General features: G+C 43.2%; 1 protein-coding gene across 2 annotated transcripts in view; it reads left to right on the forward strand.

Annotated features, from left to right (window-relative positions):
* LOC121317964 (plexin-B2-like) overlaps window positions 1-14934 on the forward strand; it is a 104487-nt gene that overhangs the window by 68580 nt on the left and 20973 nt on the right. For both annotated transcript variants that reach the window (XM_041254066.1, XM_041254067.1), the window contains 7 exons: window positions 1068-1216; window positions 1643-1748; window positions 2216-2352; window positions 2938-3114; window positions 5981-6107; window positions 6838-7056; window positions 7570-7749. In XM_041254066.1, the coding sequence (XP_041110000.1) occupies window positions 1068-1216; window positions 1643-1748; window positions 2216-2352; window positions 2938-3114; window positions 5981-6107; window positions 6838-7056; window positions 7570-7749 (1095 nt within the window). The remainder of the gene's footprint in view (window positions 1-1067; window positions 1217-1642; window positions 1749-2215; window positions 2353-2937; window positions 3115-5980; window positions 6108-6837; window positions 7057-7569; window positions 7750-14934) is intronic.

The following is a 14934-nucleotide window of genomic DNA, read 5'->3' on the forward strand; positions in this document are numbered from 1 at the left end:
CCCTGATACCGCCCTGCTGCCACACCGATACCACCCTGATACCGCCCTGCTGCCACACAGATACCACCCTGATACCGCCCTGCTGCCACACAGATACCACCCTGATACCGCCCTGCTGCCACACAGATACCACCCTGATACCGCCCTGCTGCCACACAGATACCACCCTGATACCGCCCTGCTGCCACATAGATACCACCCTGATACCGCCCTGCTGCCACACAGATACCACCCTGATACCGCCCTGCTGCCACCCTGATACCACCCTGATACCGCCCTGCTGCCACACCGATACCACCCTGATACCGCCCTGCTGCCACACCGATACCACCCTGATACCGCCCTGCTGCCACACCGATACCACCCTGATACCGCCCTGCTGCCACACCGATACCGATACCACCCTGATACCGCCCTGCTGCCACACAGATACCACCCTGATACCGCCCTGCTGCCACACCGATACCACCCTGATACCGCCCTGCTGCCACACCGATACCACCCTGATACCACCCTGTGATGCTCTTCCATTGGCTACGCAGCTCTAGAATATGTGCAATTCCAGTAAACCTGTATTTGTATTTTAAAATGCGATACCTGGCACTGCATTCAGTTAGAGGGTTCTCTGTTTCCATGCCATATTACTTTCATTTCCAGGCTCATTTCACCTCGGCAGTGTAAAGTTGCGTGCTTACTATAACATGTGTTTCTGTCAAAACTGCACATTTGAGCCCTCCTGTATGGAACACATGTAAGATGTATTGTGATTGCTGCAGTCATTTTAAAACAGGCAAGGGTAGAATAGGCAAGTGGGTTCATCTAGAACTACTGAAACAAAAAACACAACAACATTGGGAAAATGACGTCGTTGTTTTTATCCTCGACACAAGGATTGATTTGAAAATGATGTCATTGTTTTTATCTGACAGTAAGATTGATTTGAAAATGCAGCTTCTGTTTTTATGGGAAGTAAGAAGGTGTTTGTTTCATGGGGGTGTAGTTGAGCTTGTTAAGGATTCCTGGGATTGTGCAGAGCAGTGAGGGCTACGTTGTCCCCTCTGTTTCAGATTGTGCCCCGTAACGGTCCACTGGAGGGAGGCATCTCTCTGACCATCAAAGGGTCCAACATGGGAATCAAGAAGGAGGACATATTGAAAATCACTGTGGCGGACGTCTCCTGCCAACACGAGGAAGACAGATACTCTGTGTCCACGAGGTACAAGACATCAGGTCCTATCAATGTGCAGGATATGCTGGGCAGCAGTGTGCTGGGCATGCTGGGTATCAGTGTGCTGGGCATGCTGGGTATCAGTGTGCAGAGCATCAGTGGGCATCGGCATGCTGGGTATCAGTGTGCTGGGCATGCTGGGTATCAGTGTGCAGAGCATGCTGGGCATCGGTGTGCTGGGTATCAGTGTGCAGGGCATGCTGGGTATCAGTGTGCAGGGCATCAGTGTGCTGGGCATGCTGGGTATCAGTGTGCAGAGCATGCTGGGTATCAGTGTGCAGGGCATCAGTGTGCAGGGCATGCTGGGTATCGGTGTGCTGGGTATCAGTGTGCAGAGCGTGCTGGATTGATGTGTTTGTGATTTTTAATAGATGAGGATTTGCTTCACAATGGGATGCTGTTTCTCATTTTCAGTGTTGTCTGTGAACTCAAGGCAGTCACCAATATGAAACAAGGGAGTGTGATGGTGGTGATGGCGAATGGATTTAAGGGGGTCTCTGATGTGGAGTTTGCTTACAGGGTAAGGAGGAGAGGCTCCCTCTCTGTTTGTTTTATTTGTTTTACCAAGTGTGAGGATAACTTTTTTTGTAGTCACTAAAACATGTTTGAAGATTCTATTGGCCGTGATTGTAACAGAATTAGGGTTACTTCTTTCAGGGATGAAAATAAGAATCCCATTGCATAGCAGCGTGATCCATTTCGGGTTTTACTATGAGTTTAATAAGACACACCTGAGCTTGTTCTCTACAGACTGGGGTGAATCAAGCACATACAGTATTACAACCTGGAGTAGGTGAAACTGCTATGCAATAGGAATCTTGTTTCCATCCTTACCTTCACTCATGCACCTTCAGTTCTGTTCCTGCTGTTAAAGCCACCAGTTGTGTAAATGCCTCAGGTGTTTGAATCATTCCCAGCCCTCCTGTGTGCACCTGGTGTCGGGTGCAGTTGTGTTCATGCCTCGGATGTTGTGTTGTGATTTATCAGGAGCCTGAACCCCAGAGCGTGACTCCGAAGAAGGGGCCACGAGCCGGCGGGACCAGCATCACAATCACAGGGTTCGATTTGAACATCGCAACCAGAGAGGACCTGCGCATTCAGATAGCAGGAGCTGAATGCACTGTGTAAGCAAAGCGCCGCAGCGAATTGAATGACAATACAATACAATAATATCAATACAAATGTGTTTGTATCTAGCGCCCTCCCTTCACACCATGGCATCCCAGAGCACGGTACAAAGTTAAAAACAAAACAAGAGACCAGTTATGTAAAAGCACACATTCTCTCTGTTAGGACATAAAAGAATCCAGTATTTCAACCTGCATGTTGTCAACCGGAATAGAGTTCCACAAGCGAGGAGCTCAGCAGCAGAAAGCATCGGCTCCAGCTGATTTTAGTTTTGCTTTTTCTGATCTCAAGGAACTATTAGGAATGTACAGTTAGTAGTTCTTGGAGCTGGGATGACCCTAAACCACAACAGCAGCTTTAAAATGAATTGGGTGAGTTGCAATGTAAGGACCCAAGCACTGGAGTAATGAATATGTTGAGAAGTGTGTTAGGACCAGCGGTGTGTAGAAAGCAAGTGCTGAGAGCTGCTTTCAAAAACCTGGCAAAATGGAAAAGATAAATAAATAAGGAACATGTCATTTGAAGCTCTTTGTGGATATTTTAAATATCATTTGACTCTCTCGTATTTATTTTTTTGACAGGTTGAAGTTTGACAGTGAAATTGTGTGCAGGACAGGAAAACTCCCTCCTAGTTCAGCGATTGGGCTCCATGATGTGGTGATGAAGTATGGAAAGCGCACGACGAAGTATGTGTCTGGATTTGAGTTCTGTGAAGACCCCACAGTCATTAACCATTCCCCTGATGCCAGCTTTATGAGGTATGGTTTACCAGCTCTCCTGTGCATGATTAAACACTTTGAGAGGCTGGCTTCATACTTGTGCACAGCTGTTGTTTACTATAAAAAGATCACTTTGACCTCCTTTGTTACGTTACCCACGGTGATCACACACTCGTTCACATTTGTTTTACTTCACGTTTAAAACGATTTGATTTGATTTCACCTGTTCGTTTTTATTCACAGAAACACACATTTCCAGCTTTAAATGCAATGTAACCTTTCTTTGTTTTTGTTTGTTTGCTCTGAAAAAGTCCAAAACAGTACCTACACAGTCGACTCTCTTCTGGTAGCATTTTCAGGTTAAATGGAGCTCAACCTTTATTTGAAAAACTGTTTCCCAAGATGTCATTTTTATTTATTCCTCATGCAAGGATGGCAGTCAGACTCCTATTGCATAGCAGTTTCCACACATTCCAGGTTTTACTACCAGCTTGATTAGCCAGTGTGTATAGAGAACAAGTTCAGGTGTGTCTTATTGAGTGTTCACAGGTTGAACAAACTTCCAATGATCAACAGGCAACCTGCCTATAGCAAATCCAGGACTGGATCAAACTGCTATTTCATGGCATTCTTCTATCCATCCCTGTCATGGTAAAATCCTAGTTGGTACCCTTTGAAAAGTGCACAACTAGACAGAAAGCAATCCGCAGTGTTTTGCTGTCCTGTTTCAGTGGGGGAGACTCCTCTCTGTGACAGGGGCTGGATCCGCAGTGTAACTCTGTTTTGCTGTCCTGTTTCAGTGGGGGGGACTCCTCTCTGTGACAGGGACGGGATCCGCAGTGTAACTCTGTTTTGCTGTCCTGTTTCAGTGGGGGGAGACTCCTCTCTGTGACAGGGACGGGATCCGCAGTGTAACTCTGTTTTGCTGTCCTGTTTCAGTGGGGGGGAGACTCCTCTCTGTGACAGGGGCTGGATTCGCAGTGTAACTCTGTTTTGCTGTCCTGTTTCAGTGGGGGGAGACTCATCTCTGTGACAGGGACGGGATTCGCAGTGTAACTCTGTTTTGATGTCCTGTTTCAGTGGGGGGGAGACTCCTCTCTGTGACGGGGACGGGATTCGCAGTGTAACTCTGTTTTGATGTCCTGTTTCAGTGGGGGGGAGACTCCTCTCTGTGACAGGGGCTGGATTCGCAGTGTAACTCTGTTTTGCTGTCCTGTTTCAGTGGGGGAGACTCCTCTCTGTGACGGGGGCGGGATCCGCAGTGTAACTCTGTTTTGCTGTCCTGTTTCAGTGGGGGGGAGACTCCTCTCTGTGACAGGGACGGGATTCGCAGTGTAACTCTGTTTTGATGTCCTGTTTCAGTGGGGGGGAGACTCCTCTCTGTGACAGGGGCTGGATCCGCAGTGTAACTCTGTTTTGCTGTCCTGTTTCAGTGGGGGAGACTCCTCTCTGTGACAGGGGCTGGATCCACAGTGTAACTCTGTTTTGCTGTCCTGTTTCAGTGGGGGGGAGACTCCTCTCTGTGACGGGGACGGGATTCGCAGTGTAACTCTGTTTTGCTGTCCTGTTTCAGTGGGGGAGACTCCTCTCTGTGACGGGGACGGGATTCGCAGTGTAACTCTGTTTTGCTGTCCTGTTTCAGTGGGGGGGAGACTCCTCTCTGTGACAGGGACGGGATCCGCAGTGTAACTCTGTTTTGCTGTCCTGTTTCAGTGGGGGGAGACTCCTCTCTGTGACAGGGACGGGATTCGCAGTGTAACTCTGTTTTGATGTCCTGTTTCAGTGGGGGGGAGACTCCTCTCTGTGACAGGGACTGGATTCGCAGTGTAACTCTGTTTTGATGTCCTGTTTCAGTGGGGGGAGACTCATCTCCGTGACAGGGACGGGATTCGCAGTGTAACTCTGTTTTGATGTCCTGTTTCAGTGGGGGGAGACTCATCTCTGTGACAGGGACGGGATTCGCAGTGTAACTCTGTTTTGATGTCCTGTTTCAGTGGGGGAGACTCCTCTCTGTGACAGGGGCTGGATTCGCAGTGTAACTCTGTTTTGCTGTCCTGTTTCAGTGGGGGGAGACTCCTCTCTGTGACAGGGACGGGATTCGCAGTGTAACTCTGTTTTGCTGTCCTGTTTCAGTGGGGGGGAGACTCCTCTCTGTGACGGGGACGGGATTCGCAGTGTAACTCTGTTTTGATGTCCTGTTTCAGTGGGGGGAGACTCATCTCTGTGACAGGGACGGGATTCGCAGTGTAACTCTGTTTTGCTGTCCTGTTTCAGTGGGGGGGAGACTCCTCTCTGTGACAGGGACTGGATTCGCAGTGTAACTCTGTTTTGCTGTCCTGTTTCAGTGGGGGGAGACTCCTCTCTGTGACAGGGACTGGATTCGCAGTGTAACTCTGTTTTGATGTCCTGTTTCAGTGGGGGGAGACTCCTCTCTGTGACAGGAACTGGATCCGCAGTGTAACTCTGTTTTGCTGTCCTGTTTCAGTGGGGGGGACTCCTCTCTGTGACAGGGACGGGATCCGCAGTGTAACTCTGTTTTGCTGTCCTGTTTCAGTGGGGGGAGACTCCTCTCTGTGACAGGGACGGGATCCGCAGTGTAACTCTGTTTTGCTGTCCTGTTTCAGTGGGGGGGAGACTCCTCTCTGTGACGGGGACGGGATTCGCAGTGTAACTCTGTTTTGATGTCCTGTTTCAGTGGGGGGAGACTCATCTCCGTGACAGGAACTGGATCCGCAGTGTAACTCTGTTTTGATGTCCTGTTTCAGTGGGGGGAGACTCATCTCCGTGACAGGAACTGGATTCGCAGTGTAACTCTGTTTTGATGTCCTGTTTCAGTGGGGGGAGACTCATCTCCGTGACAGGGACGGGATCCGCAGTGTAACTCTGTTTTGATGTCCTGTTTCAGTGGGGGGAGACTCATCTCTGTGACAGGAACTGGATTCGCAGTGATACAGAAAGCCTCCATAAGAGTTGTTGTCACACCTGAACCTTCAGTCAGTAACACCGACACGGCTCCAGCACGCAAAGAGATGGTAGGGGACTTTCTTCTCTTGCTTGCTGTTTCCTCCTGCACTGTCCTGTAACCCCTGTCTGGAGAGCTGAAGCAGGCTCACTCTCTCTTTCTTCTCTTGCTTGCTGTTTCCTCCTGCACTGTCCTGTAACCCCTGTCTGGAGAGCTGAAGCAGGCTCACTCTCTCTTTCTTCTCTTGCTTGCTGTTTCCTCCTGCACTGTCCTGTAACCCCTGTCTGGAGAGCTGAAGCAGGCTCACTCTCTCTTTCTTCTCTTGCTTGCTGTTCCCTCCTGCACTGTCCTGTAACCCTGTCTGGAGAGCTGAAGCAGGCTCACTCTCTCTTTCTTCTCTTGCTTGCTGTTTCCTCCTGCACTGTCCTGTAACCCTGTCTGGAGAGCTGAAGCAGGCTCACTCTCTCTTTCTTCTCTTGCTTGCTGTTCCCTCCTGCACTGTCCTGTAACCCCTGTCTGGAGAGCTGAAGCAGGCTCACTCTCTCTTTCTTCTCTTGCTTGCTGTTCCCTCCTGCACTGTCCTGTAACCCTGTCTGGAGAGCTGAAGCAGGCTCACTCTCTCTTTCTTCTCTTGCTTGCTGTTCCCTCCTGCACTGTCCTGTAACCCTGTCTGGAGAGCTGAAGCAGGCTCACTCTCTCTTTCTTCTCTTTCTTGCTGTTCTCTCCTGCACTGTCCTGTAACCCTGTCTGGAGAGCTGAAGCAGGCTCACTCTCTTTCTATTCTGTGTTTGTGTTCACAGATGGAGGTGATGGCAGAGATAAAGAATGAGACGGCACTTCAGTTCCTCTCCCCAGTGATCCCAGAGATGTTTCATAACCACTCCTTCCACTCCTTCAGCATTGTGATTGTCCTGGACAACGTGGAGAAGACCCTGCAGACCTTCAAGTACTACCCAGACCCCACCTTCAACAAGAACGAGAACGGCATCATCCCCTTTGAAACACTCCTAACCGTCAAGGTGAATGCAGACACATTCCTCTCTGTCACTGGTTATCATCCCCTTTGAAACACTCCTAACCATCAAGGTGAATGCGACACATTCCTCTCTGTCACTGGCTATCATCCCCTTTGAAACACTCATAAACGTCAAGGTGAATGCAGACATATTCCTCTCTGTCACTGGCTATCCTCTGGGGGGCCACAGGCTAAATATAATGTAAATGAGACTCCCATTGCACAGTAGTTTGATCAAGTCCTGGTTTCACTAGTTTTAATAAGACACACCTGAGATTGTTACCTATGCAGTGTGGCTAATCAAAAAAATACTGAAATGGATGAAACCGATATGCAACAGGTGTCGTATTTCCACCTTGATATGGCCACCAGGCACAGAATAACACATTCACTGAAGGAATCCTCTTTGTAGCTTACAGTATAAACTCATACTGACAGAAACGCTCAGTGAAGACATGCGGTCAGTTTGTGTCTTGGTAACTCTCTTTTAGAAACCCTGCTGTGTGTGTCTCCTCAGGGCGAACACTTCACTGATGCAATGACTATGCAGGAGGCACAGGCCTACGTTGGAGACGGAGAGTGCACTATCGAAATATTCAGAGACAACTTGCTACTCTGTAAACCACCTGCAACTAAACCCCAAGTCCTCTCCAAGAGATTCAAGAGGGAAGCTGACGCCAGCATGCCTGAGTTCTTGGTAAGATGGGTGTGACTAGAAGACTTATTTATGTAGCTTGGCCTTTGCAACTGCCTAGGCCTGTATCTCTGTTTTATCAGTGTGGTTTTGTACTCTATGGGTATCTGTTTTATCAGTGTGGTTTTGTACTCTAGTGGGTATCTCTGTTGTATCATTGTGGTTTTGTACTCTATGGGTATCTCTATTATATCAGTGTGGTTTTGTACTCTATGGGTATCTCTGTTGTATCAGTGTGGTTTTGTACTCTAGTGGGTGTCTCTGTTGTATCAGTGTGGTTTTGTACTCTATGGGTATCTCTATTATATCAGTGTGGTTTTGTACTCTAGTGGGTATCTCTGTTGTATCAGTGTGGTTTTGTACTCTATGGGTATCTCTATTATATCAGTGTGGTTTTGTACTCTATGGGTATCTCTATTATATCAGTTTGGTTTTGTACTCTAGTGGGTATCTCTGTTTTATCAGTGTGGTTTTGTACTCTAGTGGGTGTCTCTGTTGTATCAGTGTGGTTTTGTACTCTATGGGTATCTCTATTATATCAGTGTGGTTTTGTACTCTAGTGGGTATCTCTGTTTTATCAGTGTGGTTTTGTACTCTAGTGGGTATCTCTGTTGTATCAGTGTGGTTTTGTACTCTATGGGTATCTCTATTATATCAGTGTGGTTTTGTACTCTATGGGTATCTCTGTTATATCAGTGTGGTTTTGTACTCTATGGGTATCTCTATTATATCAGTGTGGTTTTGTACTCTATGGGTATCTCTGTTGTATCAGTGTGGTTTTGTACTCTATGGGTATCTCTATTATATCAGTGTGGTTTTGTACTCTAGTGGGTATCTCTGTTTTATCAGTGTGGTTTTGTACTCTAGTGGGTATCTCTGTTTTATCAGTGTGGTTTTGTACTCTAGTGGGTATCTCTGTTTTATCAGTGTGGTTTTGTACTCTAGTGGGTATCTCTGTTTTATCAGTGTGGTTTTGTACTCTAGTGGGTATCTCTATTATATCAGTGTGGTTTTGTACTCTATGGGTATCTCTATTATATCAGTGTGGTTTTGTACTCTATGGGTATCTCTATTATATCAGTGTGGTTTTGTACTCTATGGGTATCTCTATTATATCAGTGTGGTTTTGTACTCTATGGGTATCTCTGTTGTATCAGTGTGGTTTTGTACTCTATGGGTATCTCTATTATATCAGTGTGGTTTTGTACTCTAGTGGGTATCTCTGTTGTATCAGTGTGGTTTTGTACTCTAGTGGGTATCTCTATTATATCAGTGTGGTTTTGTACTCTATGGGTATCTCTATTATATCAGTGTGGTTTTGTACTCTATGGGTATCTCTGTTGTATCAGTGTGGTTTTGTACTCTATGGGTATCTCTATTATATCAGTGTGGTTTTGTACTCTATGGGTATCTCTATTATATCAGTGTGGTTTTGTACTCTAGTGGGTATCTCTGTTTTATCAGTGTGGTTTTGTACTCTAGTGGGTATCTCTGTTTTATCAGTGTGGTTTTGTACTCTATGGGTATCTCTATTATATCAGTGTGGTTTTGTACTCTATGGGTATCTCTATTATATCAGTGTGGTTTTGTACTCTAGTGGGTATCTCTGTTGTATCAGTGTGGTTTTGTACTCTATGGGTATCTCTATTATATCAGTGTGGTTTTGTACTCTAGTGGGTATCTCTGTTTTATCAGTGTGGTTTTGTACTCTATGGGTATCTCTATTATATCAGTTTGGTTTTGTACTCTAGTGGGTATCTCTATTATATCAGTGTGGTTTTGTACTCTAGTGGGTATCTCTGTTTTATCAGTGTGGTTTTGTACTCTAGTGGGTATCTCTGTTGTATCAGTGTGGTTTTGTTCTTGGGTATCTCTATTATATCAGTGTGGTTTTGTATCTCTGTTTTATCAGTGTGGTTTTGTACTCTAGTGGGTATCTCTGTTTTATCAGTGTGGTTTTGTACTCTATGGGTATCTCTATTATATCAGTGTGGTTTTGTACTCTATGGGTATCTCTGTTGTATCAGTGTGGTTTTGTACTCTATGGGTATCTCTGTTTTATCAGTGTGGTTTTGTACTCTAGTGGGTATCTCTGTTGTATCAGTGTGGTTTTGTACTCTAGTGGGTATCTCTATTATATCAGTGTGGTTTTGTACTCTAGTGGGTATCTCTGTTTTATCAGTGTGGTTTTGTACTCTAGTGGGTATCTCTGTTGTATCAGTGTGGTTTTGTACTCTATGGGTATCTCTATTATATCAGTGTGGTTTTGTACTCTATGGGTATCTCTATTATATCAGTGTGGTTTTGTACTCTAGTGGGTATCTCTGTTGTATCAGTGTGGTTTTGTACTCTAGTGGGTATCTCTGTTGTATCAGTGTGGTTTTGTACTCTATGGGTATCTCTATTATATCAGTGTGGTTTTGTACTCTATGGGTATCTCTGTTGTATCAGTGTGGTTTTGTACTCTATGGGTATCTCTATTATATCAGTGTGGTTTTGTACTCTATGGGTATCTCTATTATATCAGTGTGGTTTTGTACTCTATGGGTATCTCTATTATATCAGTGTGGTTTTGTACTCTATGGGTATCTCTGTTGTATCAGTGTGGTTTTGTACTCTATGGGTATCTCTATTATATCAGTGTGGTTTTGTACTCTAGTGGGTATCTCTGTTTTATCAGTGTGGTTTTGTACTCTAGTGGGTATCTCTGTTTTATCAGTGTGGTTTTGTACTCTATGGGTATCTCTATTATATCAGTGTGGTTTTGTACTCTAGTGGGTATCTCTGTTTTATCAGTGTGGTTTTGTACTCTAGTGGGTATCTCTGTTGTATCAGTGTGGTTTTGTACTCTAGTGGGTATCTCTGTTTTATCAGTGTGGTTTTGTACTCTAGTGGGTATCTCTGTTTTATCAGTGTGGTTTTGTACTCTAGTGGGTATCTCTGTTGTATCAGTGTGGTTTTGTACTCTATGGGTATCTCTATTATATCAGTTTGGTTTTGTACTCTATGGGTATCTCTGTTATATCAGTGTGGTTTTGTACTCTATGGGTATCTCTATTATATCAGTTTGGTTTTGTACTCTATGGGTATCTCTATTATATCAGTTTGGTTTTGTACTCTATGGGTATCTCTATTATATCAGTTTGGTTTTGTACTCTATGGGTATCTCTATTATATCAGTGTGGTTTTGTACTCTAGTGGGTATCTCTATTATATCAGTGTGGTTTTGTACTCTAGTGGGTATCTCTATTATATCAGTGTGGTTTTGTACTCTATGGGTATCTCTATTATATCAGTGTGGTTTTGTACTCTATGGGTATCTCTGTTGTATCAGTGTGGTTTTGTACTCTAGTGGGTATCTCTATTATATCAGTGTGGTTTTGTACTCTATGGGTATCTCTGTTGTATCAGTGTGGTTTTGTACTCTATGGGTATCTCTATTATATCAGTGTGGTTTTGTACTCTATGGGTATCTCTATTATATCAGTGTGGTTTTGTACTCTATGGGTATCTCTATTATATCAGTGTGGTTTTGTACTCTATGGGTATCTCTATTATATCAGTGTGGTTTTGTACTCTATGGGTATCTCTATTATATCAGTTTGGTTTTGTACTCTATGGGTATCTCTATTATATCAGTGTGGTTTTGTACTCTATGGGTATCTCTATTATATCAGTTTGGTTTTGTACTCTATGGGTATCTCTATTATATCAGTTTGGTTTTGTACTCTATGGGTATCTCTATTATATCAGTTTGGTTTTGTACTCTATGGGTATCTCTATTATATCAGTTTGGTTTTGTACTCTATGGGTATCTCTATTATATCAGTGTGGTTTTGTACTCTATGGGTATCTCTGTTGTATCAGTGTGGTTTTGTACTCTAGTGGGTATCTCTGTTTTATCAGTGTGGTTTTGTATTCTGGTGGGTATCTCTATTATATCAGTGTGGTTTTGTACTCTATGGGTATCTCTATTATATCAGTGTGGTTTTGTACTCTATGGGTATCTGTTTTATCAGTGTGGTTTTGTATTCTGGTGGGTATCTCTTTTATCAGTGTGGTTTTGTATTCTGGTGGGTATCTCTGTTGTATCAGTGTGGTTTTGTACTCTATGGGTATCTCTATTATATCAGTGTGGTTTTGTACTCTATGGGTATCTCTATTATATCAGTGTGGTTTTGTATTCTGGTGGGTATCTCTGTTGTATCAGTGTGGTTTTGTACTCTGGTGGGTATCTCTGTTATATCAGTGTGGTTTTGTACTCTATGGGTATCTCTGTTTTATCAGTGTGGTTTTGTATTCTGGTGGGTATCTCTGTTGTATCAGTGTGGTTTTGTACTCTATGGGTATCTCTGTTGTATCAGTGTGGTTTTGTACTCTATGGGTATCTCTGTTGTATCAGTGTGGTTTTGTACTCTAGTGGGTATCTCTGTTGTATCAGTGTGGTTTTGTACTCTATGGGTATCTCTGTATTATATCAGTGTGGTTTTGTACTCTAGTGGGTATCTCTGTTGTATCAGTGTGGTTTTGTTCTTGGGTATCTCTATTATATCAGTGTGGTTTTGTGGGTATCTCTGTTATATCAGTGTGGTTTTGTACTCTATGGGTATCTCTGTTGTATCAGTGTGGTTTTGTACTCTATGGGTATCTCTGTTATATCAGTGTGGTTTTGTACTCTATGGGTATCTCTATTATATCAGTGTGGTTTTGTACTCTATGGGTATCTCTGTTGTATCAGTGTGGTTTTGTACTCTATGGGTATCTCTGTTGTATCAGTGTGGTTTTGTACTCTATGGGTATCTCTATTATATCAGTGTGGTTTTGTACTCTATGGGTATCTCTGTTGTATCAGTGTGGTTTTGTACTCTATGGGTATCTCTATTATATCAGTTTGGTTTTGTACTCTATGGGTATCTCTATTATATCAGTTTGGTTTTGTACTCTATGGGTATCTCTATTATATCAGTTTGGTTTTGTACTCTATGGGTATCTCTATTATATCAGTGTGGTTTTGTACTCTATGGGTATCTCTATTATATCAGTGTGGTTTTGTACTCTAGTGGGTATCTCTGTTGTATCAGTGTGGTTTTGTACTCTATGGGTATCTCTGTTGTATCAGTGTGGTTTTGTACTCTAGTGGGTATCTCTGTTTTATCAGTGTGGTTTTGTACTCTATGGGTATCTCTGTTGTATCAGTGTGGTTTTGTACTCTATGGGTATCTCTGTTTTATCAGTGTGGTTTTGTACTCTAGTGGGTATCTCTATTATATCAGTGTGGTTTTGTACTCTATGGGTATCTCTATTATATCAGTGTGGTTTTGTACTCTATGGGTATCTCTGTTGTATCAGTGTGGTTTTGTACTCTATGGGTATCTCTATTATATCAGTGTGGTTTTGTACTCTATGGGTATCTCTGTTATATCAGTGTGGTTTTGTACTCTATGGGTATCTCTATTGTATCAGTGTGGTTTTGTACTCTATGGGTATCTCTATTATATCAGTGTGGTTTTGTACTCTATGGGTATCTCTATTATATCAGTGTGGTTTTGTACTCTATGGGTATCTCTATTATATCAGTGTGGTTTTGTACTCTATGGGTATCTCTGTTTTATCAGTGTGGTTTTGTACTCTAGTGGGTATCTCTGTTGTATCAGTGTGGTTTTGTACTCTAGTGGGTATCTCTGTTGTATCAGTGTGGTTTTGTACTCTATGGGTATCTCTATTATATCAGTGTGGTTTTGTACTCTATGGGTATCTCTATTATATCAGTGTGGTTTTGTACTCTATGGGTATCTCTGTTGTATCAGTGTGGTTTTGTACTCTATGGGTATCTCTGTTTTATCAGTGTGGTTTTGTACTCTAGTGGGTATCTCTATTTTATCAGTGTGGTTTTGTACTCTAGTGGGTATCTCTGTTGTATCAGTGTGGTTTTGTACTCTATGGGTATCTCTATTTTATCAGTGTGGTTTTGTACTCTATGGGTATCTCTATTATATCAGTGTGGTTTTGTACTCTATGGGTATCTCTATTATATCAGTTTGGTTTTGTACTCTATGGGTATCTCTATTATATCAGTGTGGTTTTGTACTCTATGGGTATCTCTGTTTTATCAGTGTGGTTTTGTACTCTAGTGGGTATCTCTATTATATCAGTGTGGTTTTGTACTCTAGTGGGTATCTCTGTTTTATCAGTGTGGTTTTGTACTCTGGTGGGTATCTCTGTTGTATCAGTGTGGTTTTGTACTCTAGTGGGTATCTCTATTATATCAGTGTGGTTTTGTACTCTATGGGTATCTCTATTATATCAGTTTGGTTTTGTACTCTATGGGTATCTCTATTATATCAGTGTGGTTTTGTACTCTATGGGTATCTCTGTTATATCAGTGTGGTTTTGTACTCTATGGGTATCTCTGTTGTATCAGTGTGGTTTTGTACTCTATGGGTATCTCTATTATATCAGTGTGGTTTTGTACTCTATGGGTATCTCTATTATATCAGTTTGGTTTTGTACTCTATGGGTATCTCTATTATATCAGTGTGGTTTTGTACTCTATGGGTATCTCTGTTGTATCAGTGTGGTTTTGTACTCTATGGGTATCTCTATTATATCAGTGTGGTTTTGTACTCTATGGGTATCTCTGTTGTATCAGTGTGGTTTTGTACTCTATGGGTATCTCTATTATATCAGTGTGGTTTTGTACTCTATGGGTATCTCTATTATATCAGTGTGGTTTTGTACTCTATGGGTATCTCTGTTGTATCAGTGTGGTTTTGTACTCTATGGGTATCTCTGTTTTATCAGTGTGGTTTTGTACTCTAGTGGGTATCTCTGTTTTATCAGTGTGGTTTTGTACTCTAGTGGGTATCTCTGTTGTATCAGTGTGGTTTTGTACTCTATGGGTATCTCTGTTATATCAGTGTGGTTTTGTACTCTAGTGGGTATCTCTATTATATCAGTGTGGTTTTGTACTCTATGGGTATCTCTGTTGTATCAGTGTGGTTTTGTACTCTAGTGGGTATCTCTGTTGTATCAGTGTGGTTTTGTACTCTAGTGGGTATCTCTGTTGTATCAGTGTGGTTTTGTACTCTAGTGGGTATCTCTGTTGTATCAGTGTGGTTTTGTACTCTATGGGTATCTCTGTTGTATCAGTGTGGTTTTGTACTCTATGGGTATCATTCTGAAATCTTC

The sequence above is a fragment of the Polyodon spathula genome, chromosome 7 (genome assembly GCF_017654505.1).
Source record: "Polyodon spathula isolate WHYD16114869_AA chromosome 7, ASM1765450v1, whole genome shotgun sequence".
In the NCBI taxonomy this organism is placed as follows: Eukaryota; Metazoa; Chordata; class Actinopteri; order Acipenseriformes; family Polyodontidae; genus Polyodon; species Polyodon spathula.